The sequence below is a fragment of the Diadema antillarum genome, unplaced genomic scaffold, assembly GCF_040938485.1.
Source record: "Diadema antillarum isolate AM-2024a unplaced genomic scaffold, OU_Dant_1.0 seq00000503_RagTag, whole genome shotgun sequence".
Taxonomy (NCBI): domain Eukaryota; kingdom Metazoa; phylum Echinodermata; class Echinoidea; order Diadematoida; family Diadematidae; genus Diadema; species Diadema antillarum.
Genome location: NW_027271460.1, coordinates 702,710 through 721,226, shown reverse-complemented (window position 1 = coordinate 721,226; position 18,517 = coordinate 702,710). Strand labels below are relative to the sequence as shown.

Below are 18,517 nucleotides of genomic sequence, written 5' to 3'. Positions count from 1 at the left end.
ATACAGACACACACTGTTTTTTCCTGGTCCGCGCCCAATGTGAAAGCTGTAGCGTTTGTTGACAAGGATCACTGAGCTTACACAATATTCACCCTATGGATTGCGTGTCGCATTCAAATTATTATCTCATAAGTCGCAAAAATCTGGCAAAATTTTAAAATGACTGCATTTACAGATATTGGCGTAGAATAAAAAGTACTGTACCAAATTTAATGATTTTGGTGTCATTGTCTTCTGTGGAAGATGCTCTTTCTAATGATGTCAAAAAATATATCACTTTTAGAACGCAAGGTACTGAAAATCAACCGTTCCGCTTTTTTTGGGACACCCGGTATAGGTGTCATATGCTTCTGGTGATGGTGATGAGAGTGGTTTAGTCTACAAACGTATATCATCATATGTTGGACTGTATATACAGCACATTTCATTTGATAAACCATCTATTCATTTTTACTAATCATTCTTTGTGAGTTTTTTTCCCCCTTTAATTATTCAACCTCCATGTACTTACATATATTCTTTGAATATCATGACATGCTAACATACACTCATACTAAATTCTAACTCTGGTTGTACGTATGTTCTGGAGGATCCCAAGTGCATATATGCATAATATATCATTTGTAACAAGTGGATCACAATCACCAAAAGAGACAAATAGTCCATGCCTTGATGTAGTCATGTATTTCCACTACCAGTATGGAATTAATGATAGGAGCATCTAACAAATTAAGTCAGCTGTGAAAGTAGCCAGAAAGTGCCATGATGGATGTCTATGTAATGGTGCATTAAACAACAAATTTAGCCTACTTAACCATATACATGCTTTGCTCTGCAAAACAGTCATATCTATGAGATATCTTTCATCACCATATAGCTGTCAAAGATTTAAGGCACTAGGCTTTGTGAAACTTCTCTGCATGTAAAGTTGTGACATATGCCACTAGTGACAGATGGGTTTCTTACTGGAACAGGTAGTTCAAGTATTCCTAATGTGCAACATGCGTGTATGTGGAGCCATAAAATTTTATGGACCAAATTTAAGGCATAGTGTAGACTGGCCATCCAACAACATCCAACAGACAAAATGTGTTGACTATTTTCTGAATTTTGGAGTATAGAAACTGCTCAAGGTGATGACCTATCTTGTAGACATGACTTTTAGATTAATCGTCATATATAATGATAATAATGATGATGATGATAATAATAATAATAATAATAACATATCAATCTGTACAGCACAAAATGTAAAGACATCTGCACTGCAAAAGCTTTTGATGTACTTGAGAATAGACAGTTAAATGAAAAGATGTGTTTTGAGTTGTGATTTAAAGACTGCTGCAGTTGGGGTTTTCCTGACTTCTAATGACAGAACATTCCAGAGGTTTTACATATGTGTGTGTGTGTATATATATCTATATATCTATATATATATATATATATATATATATATATATATATATACATGTATATATAATATGATATAATATATATATATATATATATATATATATATTAATAAGGGAATGAATATAATTGAGTTTTTGTATGCCAGAAATAATCCTTCCAAAAAAAAAAAAAAAAAAAAAATTGTGTTTCCACCAAGCAACACATTTTATATGAAAGAGTGACTACCTGCATTTAGAGTGATTGAGAATTATATTCATTTGTAACTTTAAATCTTTTTTTTTTTTAATTGCCATAATATTCACATATTTCAGTTGACATGTTGGAATCTGTATGTAAGTATGTGTGTACATCTATTTTCTCCCCTCCACAGCACACTGTTCAGTTGTATAGTTTGTTTGTACTATGTATTTGACAGCAGTCATGTAGAAAAAATATTTGTGTGGACTTTTATCTCAATCATCAAAATGTTGACATCCCTGAAAATAAAGCTTAAAGGCAGACATAATTTCTCCCCCCTCCCTTTTTCCAAGAATTCTATATCATGAAAGTGAAGAAAAAGTACAATGTTGTACATGTCTAAAGCTTATTGAATATATATCTATGCCCCCCCCCCAAAAAAAAAAAAAAAAAAAAAAAAAAAAAACAACCGCAAACAAACAAACAGACAAAACAAAACAGATAAGTTGTGGAGAATTCTGGCAGAGTATTATTTATTTATTTATTTGATAAATGACAGATCATAACTCATGTACAAGAATTGCAATGTACATGTATGATTATGATGTTCAAGTGCATGCATGTGATGAAAATATGCAGCAATTTTGAATTTCACTTATTTCTTTTCAAAAGAGACTTTAACTGGTCATACCCAAAGTGGCATTCTTGCATGTGAAAGTAATGTGGTGAAAAATGTCCAAAACATCAGATCAGAGTACATTTATTTTGTCATTATTTTTTCTCCCTCGTGGTCCATTTATAGTATTTTTTTTTTTTTCACCACTGAGACTACATATCGTTGGTGGAGTGACAAAACCTCGTATCTCAAAAATGTAAAATGTTCAGGAGAGCTAAAAAACATGGCTGCCATAACATGTAGTCAATGGAAACAGCCAACTTTTATTTATCATTTGTGACCTTATTTTTGCAGATGGGTATATAAGGATTGGGAATTACATAGTAATGGTTCCTAGCTTCAATATAATGAAGAAAACTCATTTTCACCAAATATTGAGATACGAGGTTTTGTCACCCCACCAACGATATGTAGTTGTGAACATTGTTTCATGTCCTCACCCTTCATGATAGAGAGTTGTACAAGTAGGTATGTTGTCAGCTGTGCACATATTATGTGATCAATGTGCGTAGTGTCACTCCCACAGGTGGAATCAACAATTAAGGTTTGTTGATTCATCACCAGACCATTCTTGGGGCTTTAGCCGCTGACCTCACTCAATATAGGACGATGCTTCTGTACAAAGTACTGATCACTCCACCAAACCCTACCTCTGTAGACATGCATGTTTGATTATGTTTATAATTATGTTTTATCACTGTATGTTCAACAAGTGTGTCATTGTCATTTATGAATTACCACACCTACATACCCCCACAACCCCTGTTTTGTAGTCTGGCTTAGCAACCATGTACCCCGTGACCCCAAGTGACCTTCCCTCGCCGACCTCACCAAAGGTCAGCAACCAAGAAGCGGAGTTGATGCAGCGGGGGAGGACGAAAGGCGTAGCCGATGGGACCAGTCCGTCACCAGAGGGCGGCAGACAGCACCCCTACTCCGTGGCCCTCACACCCCAGCCATCTCAACATGGGTCTGCAATGGGTGATGGGGTCATGGGTTCGCCTCTCGTGGTATGTGGATGGGTTACCTTCGTCCATCTCCGCATCTTTTCCTCTCACTCTCCTGTCCCATCCTCACTCTCCTGGTCCAAATATCACTGTCCTCACAATCACCTGATACTTTTTCATCACCCATAGGTGCAGATTAGTAGCTTCCCTGATTGATATAGGTGTATGAGGCTGGATACAGTTATTGAATATTACACAATGCTACCTTGACACATTTGACGGATTCATATTTGAGTGATAAGAAAAAAAATATATATATTACTATTACATATATAACATCTGGAAAGTAAATACCTGTTTTTATCATTGTAATTTGAATGAACCATAGATGTGATAGATTCAAGGTGCTTTTTGTTTGTTTGTTTGTCTGTTTGAACGCAAAATATGCAAATATTCAAAAGCTGTATCTGACCCTTGAGAGCTCTTACTTCTTCAGCCTATTTATTCTCTATCCAGATATTATTTCTCTGTCTCACATATTCTTCATTTTCTTTGTTTCAAGTGCTGGGGTACTTTTCATAACTGTTTGCTCATCAATGGCTGTTTTCTCCCTGTAAAAACATACTAGCTAGAGTATAGAAAATTTGACTTGGACTTTGCTTTATATCAGGGAGTTCATAACATTGATCGCCAAGCACAAATGTAGTTATTGCAGCATCATGCATGTAGTTTGAAAGGTGATGACATTCATGTAACTTCTAAAATTAGATTTCTTAAAAAAAAAAAAAAATCCCATTTGATTACCGCCATAATTTAACAGGCATGTCCCAACAGTGCCAAAAGTTCATCCATGATTTATTTATTTATTCACTTATTTGATTATTTATATATATCTTTATTTATTCAATTGTTCTTAATTCTGGCAGCATCTTTTCCAGCGCCAATCTGAGTGAGGAATCCCCTTGGCACCAGTAGTACATTAGTAGGCTATCAAATTGAATTCCACAAGAATGTTTACCTTGAATAAGGATTCCAACAATGAATAAAGATTGATAGAGTGATACTCTTGCTTTCCTCAAATTGTATAACATTTATTCAGTCTCATGGGCCGTGTCAAAAATCAATCCAACTATTTTCCTTACGTATTTCTAGATTGTTGCCATGTTGAGAAATTGGTCCTACTCCATTTTTTTTTTGGGGGGGGGGGGATTATGTCATAGGCACAATTTTTGGTTTCTCCCCTTGTTCATAGATTGTATTTATGTTAATAGAAAAAGTTATTTATTTATTTTTTTTTTTTTGGGGGGGGGGAGGGGTGTCTTTAAAAATTCATGAAAAAGAGAGGGAGTATATATTCAAATCTAAATGTCAGATTATGACGCATTCCTACCCCCCCCCCCAGAAAGTGAAACCCTTTTGGAGTAGTTTATTTGATAAATTCACAAAGGTTTTATATTTCTGATTACCATTTGTCCTTATGTGATGTTTGAGTTTTGTTCAAAACTGCTTAGTCTTTGTACAAAGTGTTAGAATGGCTTTATTTGTTCCATGTAGATATTATGCAGAGCATTTAACTGTTATGTTGTATAAATTTTCTTTCAGTAGTGTAGTATTTGATGATTTAATCTTCATTACTTGCACATTTATATGTAAAGTTTTTTCTTTTCTTTTTTGTTTGTGTGTGTGTATATTTGCATGCAAAGATATGTTTACAAATCCATAATTCATTATCATTGTTCATGAAAATTTTTAAAGCACAGTTTAATTTTCTTACCATTTTTGCTCCAATTCACAATTATTTGAATGTGTGGACTTCTTTTTGACTTTGCTCCCAAAGGTTACAAAATGTGTGCTTCAAAATCCAAACTGCTGCAATGTCATTTGCAATATCTAGAGCCTATTCATAGTTGCACAAATATTTTAGCTGTGAAATTTCATCAGAATGTTTGATTGTATTCAGTAAATATTTTGCAAGGTGGGTGGGGCAGTTCCACATAGTTACTTCATACTTGTAATTTCTTTACGAGCCAGCTATAAAAATTTCATCATATTTTCATCCCCTTCTGGTCCCTTTCTTTTCCATTTCCTTCCTTTTATTTGACTACTTTTGCTGAAAATAAGAAGAGTTGCTTTTCACTGTTTTGTTAAATGCACTTTTGTGCTATGTAAATCTTGCTCACGACTTGCATAAATTGTCATTTTAATAATCTACGTCTTTAGGAAGCAAACGCTACAATTTTGGTAGATATTTTCCAGAATTTTTACAGAGTTTGCTGAATCAATTTAAATGCCATGTCAGATCCTGACATTGGCGGTGAACATGTCCTCCTCTCTATTCTTGAAGCACTTGAAAAATAGTTTGGTTTTTATTTTTATTTACTGTAAAAGTGGATATTTTCGCAAGACTAATTTTTTTTGCACTTGGTCTGGTAAGAAGAGTTACGCATATTTTTAATTCCGCGGAATCAAGATATCAATTACTGGAACATATAGCAAGCAAAAATATTCGCATGCTTTTATTCTCCCGCTAGTTTCTGGTTGCGCGAAAATTTCCACTTTTACAGTAACACAATTTATTTGGTTTTGAGGATAATTACTTGAAATTTTCATGTAGAAATCTTCATGAGTGTTGTGATCAATTTATTTGGCTTTCATAATGACAGTTTTGAGATTGTCACAGAGAGTATTCATGCCACAAATATTTTCTTTGGTTTTGTCAAAGTCCAAAAATGACAACTCTTAACTTTTTCAGACTAGAGTCATATACTTTATCCTGATTCTAAGTACTCAGTAACACTCATTTCCCATCTGAAGCACATGACATTATGTTCATATACGTTCCATTGTTGGTTATGACATTCTGACCTTTATTAATTTCATGCAGTCTGTGTATTTCTCTGCTCCACATTTACTGCAGTCATCATCCCCAGTACAACCCGCTTCAGCTAGTCCAGCAAGTAAACTGGAAGTAGGTCAAAGGGCAACTAACTTTTTATACCAAGTCTGTGGATTCACAACTGGGGTGTAGGCTTGCATGATGCTGCCAGGACAGTCAAATTTGCTGTCATGGTTGCTGAGTTTTAACATGCCCTTAGATAAGTTAACTGCAGGCATTGATTTGAAATTCCCAATTTTATTAGTGATTTGATGACCTTTATACCACACATATGCAATGTGGAGATATATTTAGCGTAGTGGAATGGAGGTAGAAAAGTTAGTTACTTTGTTGCTCTGGTTGGATGGGACAAACATTAGATATAGTGTAGCTGTATCTGCCACAACCAGGTTAACATTAACCCATTGGAGACTAATCAGAGTATACTCAGGCAGGTGTCTATGGAAAATGTGTGTTACAGCGTAATCAGCTTGTCCTCAATGGGTAAACAACTGCTGTTTACCTTGTATCACATAATTTGGCTTGCTGCAAACAGTACACCTAGTTGTGAATCCACTCAATGAGTGCCTTGCTAGAGGAATGCTTGTATGAACATACTTCCTAGAAGGTTGTGATGTTTTTATGTCAATATATCTCTCATGAAGACATATCTATCAGCAGCTTCCGTGAAGGAAAGTGGTGAGTCCATCTCACGCATCCCATGACCATTGTATAGCTTTCAAGATGCCGTACATGACATTACAATATTTATCACTTAACCCCACCAAAATCAGTCAAGCTGTTTCACTGTGCCCATGGTTTACAGCACTCCTCAGATGGATCCTGAACCAGACGAATCCTGAAAAAACATTGCACACAGCATTGTCATTTTCCATATAGTGTAATGGGCACATCAAAGCATCATAATGCTTCAAAACTTCATCTGTCATCAAGGAGTAAGAAAGTTTTTGTGCTCTTACCCCTGTGTGATTTACAAAATGTGTATTTTATACTTTCCCAAAACAATGGATTTTTATAGGTAAGAAGGGTCAAACTAAATGGCCGCTTTTCTTTCAACCTTGATTTTCATTATAAAGCCATGGTCATTTCTTAATACAGTGAAAGCAATTTTGCCCCAAAATTTGCCTGGACTATAATTCATTAATACAGACATTGACTTCACCTCCTTGTTTATGTCAAGGAAGAGTTGGGAGGGGGAGGCAGGAGGGGAGTTTTTTGTTGTTTTTTTTCCTTCCAGGGAAAGTGTTCATACAGCACCCTCCTATAGGCATTGTGCATTGAATGTTTGCTTGTTGTTGCTGTGATCTTTCAATGTAATCAATAACAACTTGTGAACTTTCCCCAACAGGTTTTGATTGAGGACTTTTGATCGATAACAAGTTTAGAGAAGTGTATCATTTAACCAGACCAAACTATTAACAACATACCAAACTGTTAACAACATACCCATTAACAACATACCATCATCAGTGTCACATTATTATGTTGTGATAATCATCTGAGTGTTGTGTTGGTCATTTTTGACCTTGAAATAGAGACCCCTATGAAATGTAACTTCTGTGTGTGTGTGTGTGTGTGTGTGTGTGTGTGTGTTTGTGTGTGTGTGTGTGTGTGTGTGTGTGTGTGCATAAATGGGACTGTAGGAAGAGGCAGAACAATGTACTATGACTTGTTTCAGTGATGCTCTGACTTTAGATGATAGTACATCTTCACAGAGTGTATGTAATGATTTTGTTGTTCTTCATCATTAGTTCTTGCTTGTCTATTCTTTTTTGCCCTTTTATTGAGTGATGTTTTCTCATAATTCTCTTATTTTGCTCGTATTTTTGAGCTTTGACTCTGTATGTACCCTTTCAGTGTGAGAAATATGTGCCTTTTCTGGTATTGAAATCCTCACAGCCCATGTTGAATACACACATAACTCAAACTGAAAATCTGTCTTCCTAGGGTACATAACGTATCCTTGTGATTAAATTCATGGCAGCAGTACATTTATCCAAGATATTACATGTCAGAATTACAGAAAGGAGTTGTCACAAAGAAAATAGAGACCACATTTTGCGCCTTCTTTCCAAAGAGGTAAATTTGGCAAACGTCATTTGCTGATAAATTTCCAAACTGTAAGGAAATGGGTTCCACCTTCAACATTCCAAAATAAGTCATCTTATCCCCTGATTCCCTTGTCCCATTGAGTCAGTGTTTACACTACAGGTAGATTTTTACTTTCTCCTAATTTTCAGCTTTGTTTTTGCTGTGAATGATTGTGAATCCCTCCCTCTTTCTCTCTTCTCTCTATCGTCTGTTTTTGCTCTTCAATTTGACACTTTAAAGGCATTATTTACCATTTGCCCCCCCCCCCCCCCCCCCCCAAAAAAAAAAAAAATGTGAGTTAGGAATAGAAACAACCAATGTAAAAATTTTAATGATTACAACTGTATAATCCATTTTTAAATATACAAATGTGAACAATAGATCTGATAAAGTTGTTTCTAGACTAAACTGTGTACAGTTATTTAGAGAAAAATAGTGATAGCTCTTTATATGTTAGCCTTTATTGCAAAATTTTTACAAGTATTACTTTTACCATTTAAAGGATTTTTTTTTTTTATTTGGTCTGCCAAGAATAGTAATCAATGGCTGATTACACAAGCTCATGAATAGTAAGGGACCATCATGAACTTACCCCTCAATAAATACATTGACAGTGAAAGAGTGTCAGACATTTCAAAATGAGACATTTTGACCAGTACCATGGACATTGTGTATCTCTGTGTAGCCCATCCTTGCCAGATATTATTATTGTTTTCAATGATGACGTGATATTCCAAATTCGTATAGAGACACAGCATATCTTTTGTTTGAAAGTTGGACTTGAAGTCGTCTCTGGGTTGTTTCTAGTTTTTGTTAATGTTATGGTAACCAGTTCTTTTCCCTTTCCCCACAACAGCAACTGGAGTCGCAGACGAGGCCAGTCAATGGAGCAGGGAACGTCCGCAAGATTTCTGGTCTTTCTCGTAAGACCTCGGCCTCGTACACAGCGAGCAACAATGCCAGCGTCATGTCGCCCTCAATCTCAGGGCACGCTGCCATGGCAACCAATGGGCAGGGCGTTAACGTTAACAGCAACGTGAACATTCCAGCATCGCAGCCTTACCCAGGCTCAGCAGGTGTAACACTGACGTCGTCGTCATCAACGAAGAGGTGTACGATGACCACGGAGCTATGATGTGTCTTTCAGGATCGGAGCCTACCCAACCGAGGACAAACGCAAATGGGGAAACAAATCATTTTTGGGTGCCTTTGTGAACAAAGAGAAGAGAGAATAAAAAAGGTACTACCCACAAAAACTAACAGCATCTCAATTTATACAGCTGCAGAAACATTGGATAAAGGATGACATGGAAAATCGTGCATGTATTTTCATTTATGTGACTGGTTTTCACATAGGCTGTTAGATTCTGAAATAGTAAGGTGCCCATTTATACTTCATCAACCTGCGGAACACAGCTCACTGTGATACCTGGGCCCTGTTTCATAAAGCTGTTCGTAAAGTTACGAACAACTTACAAGCGACTGGTGATCAGTTCTGAAGTGCTATACTTATCAGAATTTCAATAATTCAGCACAAGAACTGATCACCAGTCCCTTGTTAGTCATTCGTAACTTTACGAACAGCTTTATGAAACACCCCCCTGGTATGAAATAAAGCGGTCACCAAGGTCATTGATCTTAATGGTCTCTGTAGTACTTAAACATGCACAACACCCCAGATGTACTTCTAGAAAACTATTGAGGCAGCTGTCATCAGTTTGATACATTGATGATGAATGAAATCATGCTTTCATGCGTTGTCAGTGATAAATGGGTAAACATTTTACTATTCAATGCACAGCCTCTTTTATTGCATTGCATAAAGACAGTCCATACAGAATTTTTGAAATATCAGTGGTTTATGTGATCTGAAAATTGGGGACAAATTTTAGTAACTGCACACACATAGCCTTTTGTGAAAGATGGAATAAAGATAGTTCCTTTAGGATTTTTATTTGAATAGACAATGGATATTGACCCTGGGTGATCAAAATTATGTCATGTTGAAGCCAGAGAATTTGGTGTATCCTAAATAGTCAAAATAGTACACACACACCAGAATATCTTTCTGTAATAAGATTATGTCACTGAGTGTATTTTATTTCTTTTTTAAAGATTTTTTTTTTACCACAAAATTTTATAGTGCAAGCATTTTTTACATATTCTGCACATTCATTTTTATCTCCCAAAATGCAAGTCACGTGTCAAAATGTGTGTGTGTGTTTTGAAAACAATGATTTTATGTCAGATCATGTGCCAATGTGTCTTATGATGAAAGGGTAAGAAAGCACTAACAACATCAGGCTCATGTAAATTTGCGTTTGATGATTGAAAAGAACTACAACACAACATCACGTCATAGCACAACTATTTTTGATACTGTAGATAGATTTTGTACATCAGGACATACATTTTTCAATGCTGCTACATTTTTAGGCTGTTGATTTGATATCACTCACGTCACTGGTTTCTGCACCTCGGCACATTGCAAAAACAACTCAATGTGCAATAGCTCTTGAAGAAAGAATCTTAAAACAAAATCTCTTTTAAATGCACTGAAAATGATAATTCTAATCAAATGTGTGCATGGGTAGATCTTACGAAAGGGACGTCATTCTGCTTTTGTGGGCATATTTGAGATTTTCAGCATGAAATGTATGAGCATAAATGAAATTCTTGGCCTGGTTTCTGTCCAGGGATGTTACTACAGTGTATTTGTGCAAAAGGCATGTCTCTTTGTGTCTGTTTGTGGATGGAATGCACAACTCTCACTTTATAGTATTCAGATCTTGAGATGTCAGAATGGACATTAGAAGACTGGATATATGTGTCGTCTTGTCCACAAAGAGCCAGGTAGTCTCTTGGCTGCTTAGTCAGTAAAACATGTGAGCTAGTATTGACTACATCCTAATTTGTGCACGAGAGACAGTTGATCTCAAAGCCGTTATTATTATCTCTCTGTAAACCTTAAACACTTGTGCATAACAGTCTAGCCATAAGCTCTGTGGTAATGTCCTTTGTTTGTATGGTGAAGGCAAGTTTAGCTTGAGTCGTTCAGTCCTTAGACGTTCCAAATGTTATTGTGTGTACACAGATACATGTGGCGTGGACAAGATTTCTGGATTAGGTCATAATGAGTCCCTTTTACAAACCTTGAAAAATATTACCGTGTGCATGACTGATTAATATGAAATTGAATTACCTGTGTGCTATAGGGTGTGATTATTCCTGAGTGAACATAACAGTTAAACTTCTGTGGAGAGCAAAGGACACATACACGTAGCTGTATTACTGCACCAACATCTTACATGGTATTCATACAAGTTCCTGTATTGTCAGTGTTTGAGTGACGTGCCTGTCTTCGTGATGCTCATGTAAACCTGTTTCTTGGTGTGTATTGTCGATGTAAATAAGACTAGTAATGAGCATTATTCAGCATTTCTTTGTTGGAAAAGAGAAGGAAAAGTCAATATATAGATCTGGTCTTCAAGATGATTTCCATGCCGTACATAAAATTAATCCAGAGACTTAATTTGAATTATCACATTCAAGGTCAAACAAATTTTGTTATTTGAAATATTTTTGAAACTGAATGATGTATTCAACACTCACCATTCACATGCCTTAATGACTACTGACTTTTGTATTGTTATACTGTTTACAATGTATTATGTATATTTGTGTATACTGTTCATTACAAATTGTCATTATTTAGAGTATTTAAACATTTTTTTTTTCATTCTTACATATTCTCTCTTCAATACAAGCTGTAAATTTCATTCCATGGTATATTGATCAAAGGAATGTAGGGAGAACTGAAACAAGGGAACTTTTCCCGTTGTTTTCTTGTTGTAGTTGAGATGTACATTGTACACTTGTATTTGCAATGTTATATTTAGCTGTATCATAATAATGTGTACATGTTTTAGATATTCTGAATGTATCCAAATGAAAAGTACTAATTCACTGCTCATGTTGGTGAGACTGTCCCATAAGGCATATTGATCCGAGAATCAGCAAGGCATGAACAATTGTAAAGCAGTGGAATTCCCTAATGGTGGTACTGTAAAAGTGGATATTTTCACGTGACTAATTTTTTGCGCTTGGCCATGTAAGAAGAGTTTCGCATGTTTTTAATTCCGCAGAATCGAGACGTGAATTACTGAAACATATGGCAAACAAAGATATTCTCGTGTTTGATTTTCACGCTAGTTTCTAGTTGCATGGAATGCGTGAAAATTTCAACACAGCGAAAATCTCCACTTTTACAGTTGGCCAGTGCAAGGGTCTGCCTCTATGCAATCAGTTTTAGAATACCCTGGTACACCCCATTTGACTTTAGTAAGTTGCATGTACTTGAGGTTTAATAAGTGAAAAAGCAATGGTATGACATAGGAAAAGTGTATTGGGGATTTTCCCAGAGAAGAACAACTTTGGAAAGAACAAAATATTTTTTTTTTTTTAACCTCGATCAGCCAGGGAAAATGATATTTCTAGACATCCATATTTCAAGGTAGATGAACACTTCAAATACTTGAAACCATTCAGCAAAAATGAAAATTCACAGCTCTACAGACAAATTAGAAATAAAGAAACCAAGATATAGTTGCATATTTATATGTTTGCTTTGACCATAGTTTCTGTGCATCTGCAGTTAGTTTTAAATATTGAAACCAAAAGATATCTCTGAATTCAAACATTCATAGTTTACAGCAGTTGACATGTTTATGGCTTCAGCAGCAAACACACAAGATCTTTTGATCAAAATGCTCCCTTGTCCTTTGTAAAAAGTGATATGTGACATCATTTTTTGAAGAAGAAAAATACCCACATGAAATGCAAATTTTATTAAATATGGTCTCCTAGTATGACAGATGAAGTTGTTTATTGTGCTCCTCATGTATGTGTAATGAGAACATCACCATTTTATTAAAGAAGAATGATTAAAATGACATTTTAAAAGAAGAGCTGTCATAATTGGTAATCATGTTCACTCAAATTGTATGTAGAGATACATTTATGGGACGGTTTCCATTCCCTCCCCTAGTGATTCTACATTGCCCAGTTGTAAAAGTATTCATGGTTGCTTGTGTGGAAAAGTGAGTTCCATTACAGAATCTATACATTTTAATGCATGAAATAGCTCATTTCTGTTACCAATAATGACTTGACATTTACCCTGTGAATGAATAGTACTTAAATATTTCTGAAAGTGTATTTAGATGTCGTTATGTTTTACATGACATTCTGTTTCATTTTATAATGATAGGTGATCAATTCTTCCCTGAATTTATGAATGATTTGGAATAGACCTGATTTTTTTTTCTGACGTAGGATATCAATCAAAATTCACTCTTTGTGTTCAACTTTTAGCTTTTTGTGCTGTAATATACGTCAAACTTTCACTAGCATCCCATCCATATCTTGCCATTTGGGAGCTTTTAATGGATGAGCTTACAGCTTATTTCACTTTTTTAGGTTGTTGAGAGGGGCTCTTATGGAGGTTGGGTAGCAACAGGTGAAGAAAAGATGTTTGTATCATGCTGTTTTATGAGATTTTGATTTCTATTGATGTTGATGTCCTGTGAGGTACACACTTGTAGAGACATAGCCTACAATGTATGGGACTAAGGCATTCCACTTCATTGCAGTCATGTAGTATTACATACTGTACATCTGGCCTCACACTACTTCATGCTTTCTACGGCATGTGATGCAGGTGTAGGGACAGTGAACTGTATGTAAATGAAATATGCATTCTTAAATTATCCATTGATTTGTGACCAACTTGGATGTTCTCAGAAAGGTCAGCAAAAATTGTTCCTGTTGTACTGTTTTCTAACAATGTGTTGTTGTTGTTTTTTCAGTTCATGCAGGTATGTGTCAATAGTGCTGTATTCTACCTATCTACCTATCTTACTTTGGAAGGGCAAGTGTTACCTTCATGCTGTTTTAATTGTGAAGTATTCTAACAAAACTATTTGTATTCCAGTGGGTATGGGTGCTTTTTGAGGTTTAGGACTGCATGGAATACTGAAACCTGCATATAGCTTCCAGAGTATCTTTATTATTATCTGTAGAATTTTGATGACTATGTCGTGGAGTATGCTTATGTGTATTCAGCTGTTAATATACGTTGGTATGTCATTGTTTTTTATCCGAGTATTCCACTGATATTATTTTGTCTTTATACTTCATGAAAATCATGTAATATTGATTTTTCTTGTATCGGTAGATTTGTCAATATAAGTGCAGGAAGCAGTTGTATTCTGATTTTGTATTCAGTTGATGCTTGTCAAATCTTGCTACACATGTCTCTTCTGCCCCCATTCTACAGTATGGAGATACTTGAGAGATCACTGATAAATCCAAGAATTGACAAGATCCCTCTACAGTCTCCAAGACCAGATAAAAATAATGTCACAATGGAATGTTTCTACCTTTGAAAGACCCTTGAAAGACTATGGGAAGACCGAAGAGAAATTTTCCAGCTAATTTCTCAGAGATCTCTGTGGGATCTTGAAGATTGCCAAACGTTCATGGAGAGACCAATAAGACTGTTGAGAGATCATTGAAAGATCATCTGGGAAATCCCCTGAGATCTTCGAGAGATTAATCAAGATCTCTGAGAGACTCGTCTTTCTGTGACCTCTCAATTATCTCTCAATGATATTACAGTGATCTTCCCCTAAAAATGGCAAATCTTGATAAATTGTTGAAAGACAATTCATAGACCAGTAAGACCCTTGAGCACTCCTTTGGGGATCACTGAAAGACCACTGAAAGACCATTTTCTTGAAAGATGGCCAAAAGAATCTTTTGAACCTTTAAAAAATTTGGAGACCATGGAGACCATGATGTAAGATTTCTTTAATAGGAATCACGAAGGATCGAGGAGAAAGTTAACTGAAAGATCAGAGACAGATCGGCTAATTTTTAGAGCCTTTCGGGTGGTCTTGCAGATGTCTTGCCCTACGTGGAATGGGGGCATTAGTGAGATTGACATGTTCTGTTGGCAGAGGATGCAGGCAAGATTGTTATGAATGTCTGGTTGTCGTTTTTTATGAACTTCAGTGTACTTAATACTCGGTAGAGACTGCAAAGTTTGTGGAGGATGGCTCTCTCTGTCACATTTACAATGTAAGATGGAGAGCTGTGTGGTATAGAATTATGGAAGCTCCCAGGGATCATTTTATAAGGACATTTCGTTATTATGTCTGAGGCTGTGTAAGGTGGAATATAAAAGGCTTTGAGTTCATGCACAAGTTATCAGCTTCATTTCACAAGTCATCAGATCAATTATGTAGGCCTACCAGAACTGATGTTTAGTTGATGATAGCAGAGATATGGAGTTGAGCACCACCTTGCAACTTTGGGCTGTGTTTTAAGTTACTCAAGGTTTCCATCCAATTTGGCTAGACGAATTCACAGTCCCATTTCAAACCAGAATAGAAAAGGCCTTAGGTGACAGTTGACATTTTTTATCAGCTTTTGGGTATCTGTCAAATGAGGAGATAGTCAGTGTGTTGGCTCACAAGCAGCCAAGCATATCTTTCATTGTTTGACTCCTCACTATTCTTATTCTGTATCTCCTCATGCCTGTCTACATCTGTCTGTGTGTACATATATTATATCATTGTGCCGGCATAACCCAAAGCCATTCATGTAATTATTAAAACATTACAGTATAATTTTCATGTATGGAAACACTACAACAATGCGTCCTTTGTGAGTTTATTCAAGCAGAATGAAATCTATGCAGTGTGTAAGACTAGCTTGTGTAGTGAATGTATTGGTTTGTGAGTAAGATTGGACGCTTTTTGGTCAATCCTCTGAGGGTTCATAAAATTGAACACAAAATGAATTTTCGTAGTCTCGAATTGGTAAAGATTTCATAGTATGATCAAATTATCGTTTATATCTTCATTATTTATTTATTTATTTTTTTTTTTTTTTGCAGCTTACCCATGACAAGGGTTCAATGAGAAGAAAATTAATGCATCTTCAAGTGTATGGTATTCACATTGATGATCATGTACATGTATTTGTAAAGAAATCAACATGCAGTGCACACATATACATTATACATTTGCACACACACTATTTCACTTTTATTTACATTTTGTATACAATTATGTTTAAGTGAGTTATGACATCATTATTGAAATCAACGATGGTTAAATGGGAAGGGTGGGGGCAAGCGAAATTCTAATATTCAATAACATATCCATTTTCGTAGTGAAGAGTGCATTCTTTTAGTTCTTCCAGCTGATTGTCAAAAATTACACATCCTTCCTCATTCTTCTTCAATTCAATGCAATTCAGTTCAATTGAATTGAATTGAATTGAATTCATTTATTTTCATTCTTCTTTTTTTTCCAACAAAACATAGCACAAGATAAATCAGGTATTACATCATTAAAAAATAATTGCCTTTGCAATAGATAAATGATATCGATAAACATAAGAGCGCATACTGGCAAAAAAATAAATAATGATAATACAAAGTCATGCTTCAGTTGAAAAGAAAATAGAGATGTCCACTAAAAAGCAAAGCTTGTATATTGTGAACCACTCTTCTCTCTTGTCCAAAGAACGTGATTGCTGTTTCGTTATTACAATGCATGTACACATTTTTTCTATCTCTCTCTCTCTCTGTACACGTGTTTGATTGTTTTGAGGGGTTTCTGCGGGGTCATCCCACAAGACCGACACCCACGAGTCCTACAGCCCACGCGTTCAACACTAGACAATAAAGCCCATGAGACCGACACTAGGAAAAAACAGCCCACGAGTTCGACAGATACAACACGGGGTTTAATGTGTCGGTCCCGTGGGCCTTGTTTGCTTAGTGTCAAACTCATGAGCTGTATGACTCGTGGGCTGTATAACTCGTGGGCTGTATGACTCGTGAATGTCGGTCTCGTGACGCGCACCGTTTGTGCGAGGGGATGTGTTTGAGGAAGAAATTGTTGAATCCTTTAATGAAGAGCACATTTCATGTTTAAATCAGCAATTGGGCCTCTCACTGTATACCCACAAAACAAAACAAAAATCATAAAATACAGGTGTATGTCCCTCTTTCTGAATTAATGCTTGTTTGATGCAGAAAACGTGTGTGTGTGTGTGTGTGTGTGTGTGTGTGTGTGTGTGTGCGCGCGCGCTCACGTGCTCTGAAATGCAATTTTGCTACGTAAATGCCTGGAAAGTTCCTACCGTTTGGAAAGTTCCCTCTAATTGACATTCTCTCTCTAACGTCAAGGACTTTCAGCACTTATTGTATCCGTTATAATAGATAAAATAAGCCGCATGAAGCACGCACACACACACATACACAACCGTGCTAAATGTAAATGCATATATACAATGTATGATGTGTGTGTGTGTGTGTGTGTGTGTGACGGTGTGTGTGTGTGTGTGTGTAATTATACATGTATATTGTATTTACATATGTAATGCGAAAGAAATGAGATGCGAGACCAATTTCCCACACTATAATGATACACAAAAAGATATTGATTGTATTAACCACTGGTTTCTGCATGAAAGTGACCTCCCCCCCCCCCCTTTTTTTTTCTTTTGATTAAGATGAGTTACCAAGTTTGAGAAGACGAAAGAAATGAACTTAAAAAAAAAGGATACGCAAGCAACGTTTCATTGGTGAGGCGGAAAAGGAAAAAAAATAATAACTTGGGACATAGGAAGGAGGCCGGAAGCATCGTCCAGTCGATGAGTTACCAAGTTTGGGAATGCCGAACGGTTGGGGTTTAAATTCGCCAACGTGTGTACCGCTTCTCAGGTCTGACGCATTTTGATAAACTGGCGCGCCAAAGTCTAACGAGATTACTTCGAAAACAATCCAAAAAGCAGAATGTCTTTTCCTTCTCGCCATGTTCAAAGTTCAACCACAGGGGAAAAAAAAAAACTAGTGTTGAAAATAAGTAGTATGACACATTCGCCCTGAGATGCATCAAAATTTGCATATCACTTAATTAATTTGTAGTGTTTGCATTTCTGCCTTGTGTGTCGGTGTGTGCGTATTTCGTCATGTATTTTTCTTCGTGTCTGACGGACGAGAACCAAAAGCCCGCTAGTAGCTTTCTTCGAATGTTGACCTTTAATAGATAAATGGTACAAAGGTAACTCAGTTTAGTTTCAGTCTCGTATTGTGGTTGCTGTATGATCATCCTTCGAAATATTCCATTCGAGACATCTTGATAAAGAAACCGTACATCTTGCCATATTCTTTAGAAGGACTGCAACTGTAAATTGTATATTGTACCTTTTCTTAGAGTTGAGGTAGCTCAGAAACATCAA

General features: G+C 36.2%; 1 protein-coding gene across 4 annotated transcripts in view; it reads left to right on the top strand.

Annotated features, from left to right (window-relative positions):
- LOC139733898 (uncharacterized) overlaps positions 1–9,662 on the top strand; it is a 91,098-nt gene extending 81,436 nt beyond the window's left edge. For 3 of the 4 annotated variants that reach the window (XM_071644707.1, XM_071644708.1, XM_071644705.1), the window contains 3 exons: positions 3,040–3,276; positions 6,131–6,181; positions 9,057–9,662. In XM_071644707.1, coding sequence (XP_071500808.1) covers positions 3,040–3,276; positions 6,131–6,181; positions 9,057–9,335 — 567 coding nt within the window. In that variant the 3' untranslated portion in view covers positions 9,336–9,662. The remainder of the gene's footprint in view (positions 1–3,039; positions 3,277–6,130; positions 6,182–9,056) is intronic. The other variant, XM_071644706.1, reaches the window with a different exon arrangement.
- Positions 9,663–18,517: the final 8,855 nt, after the last annotated feature.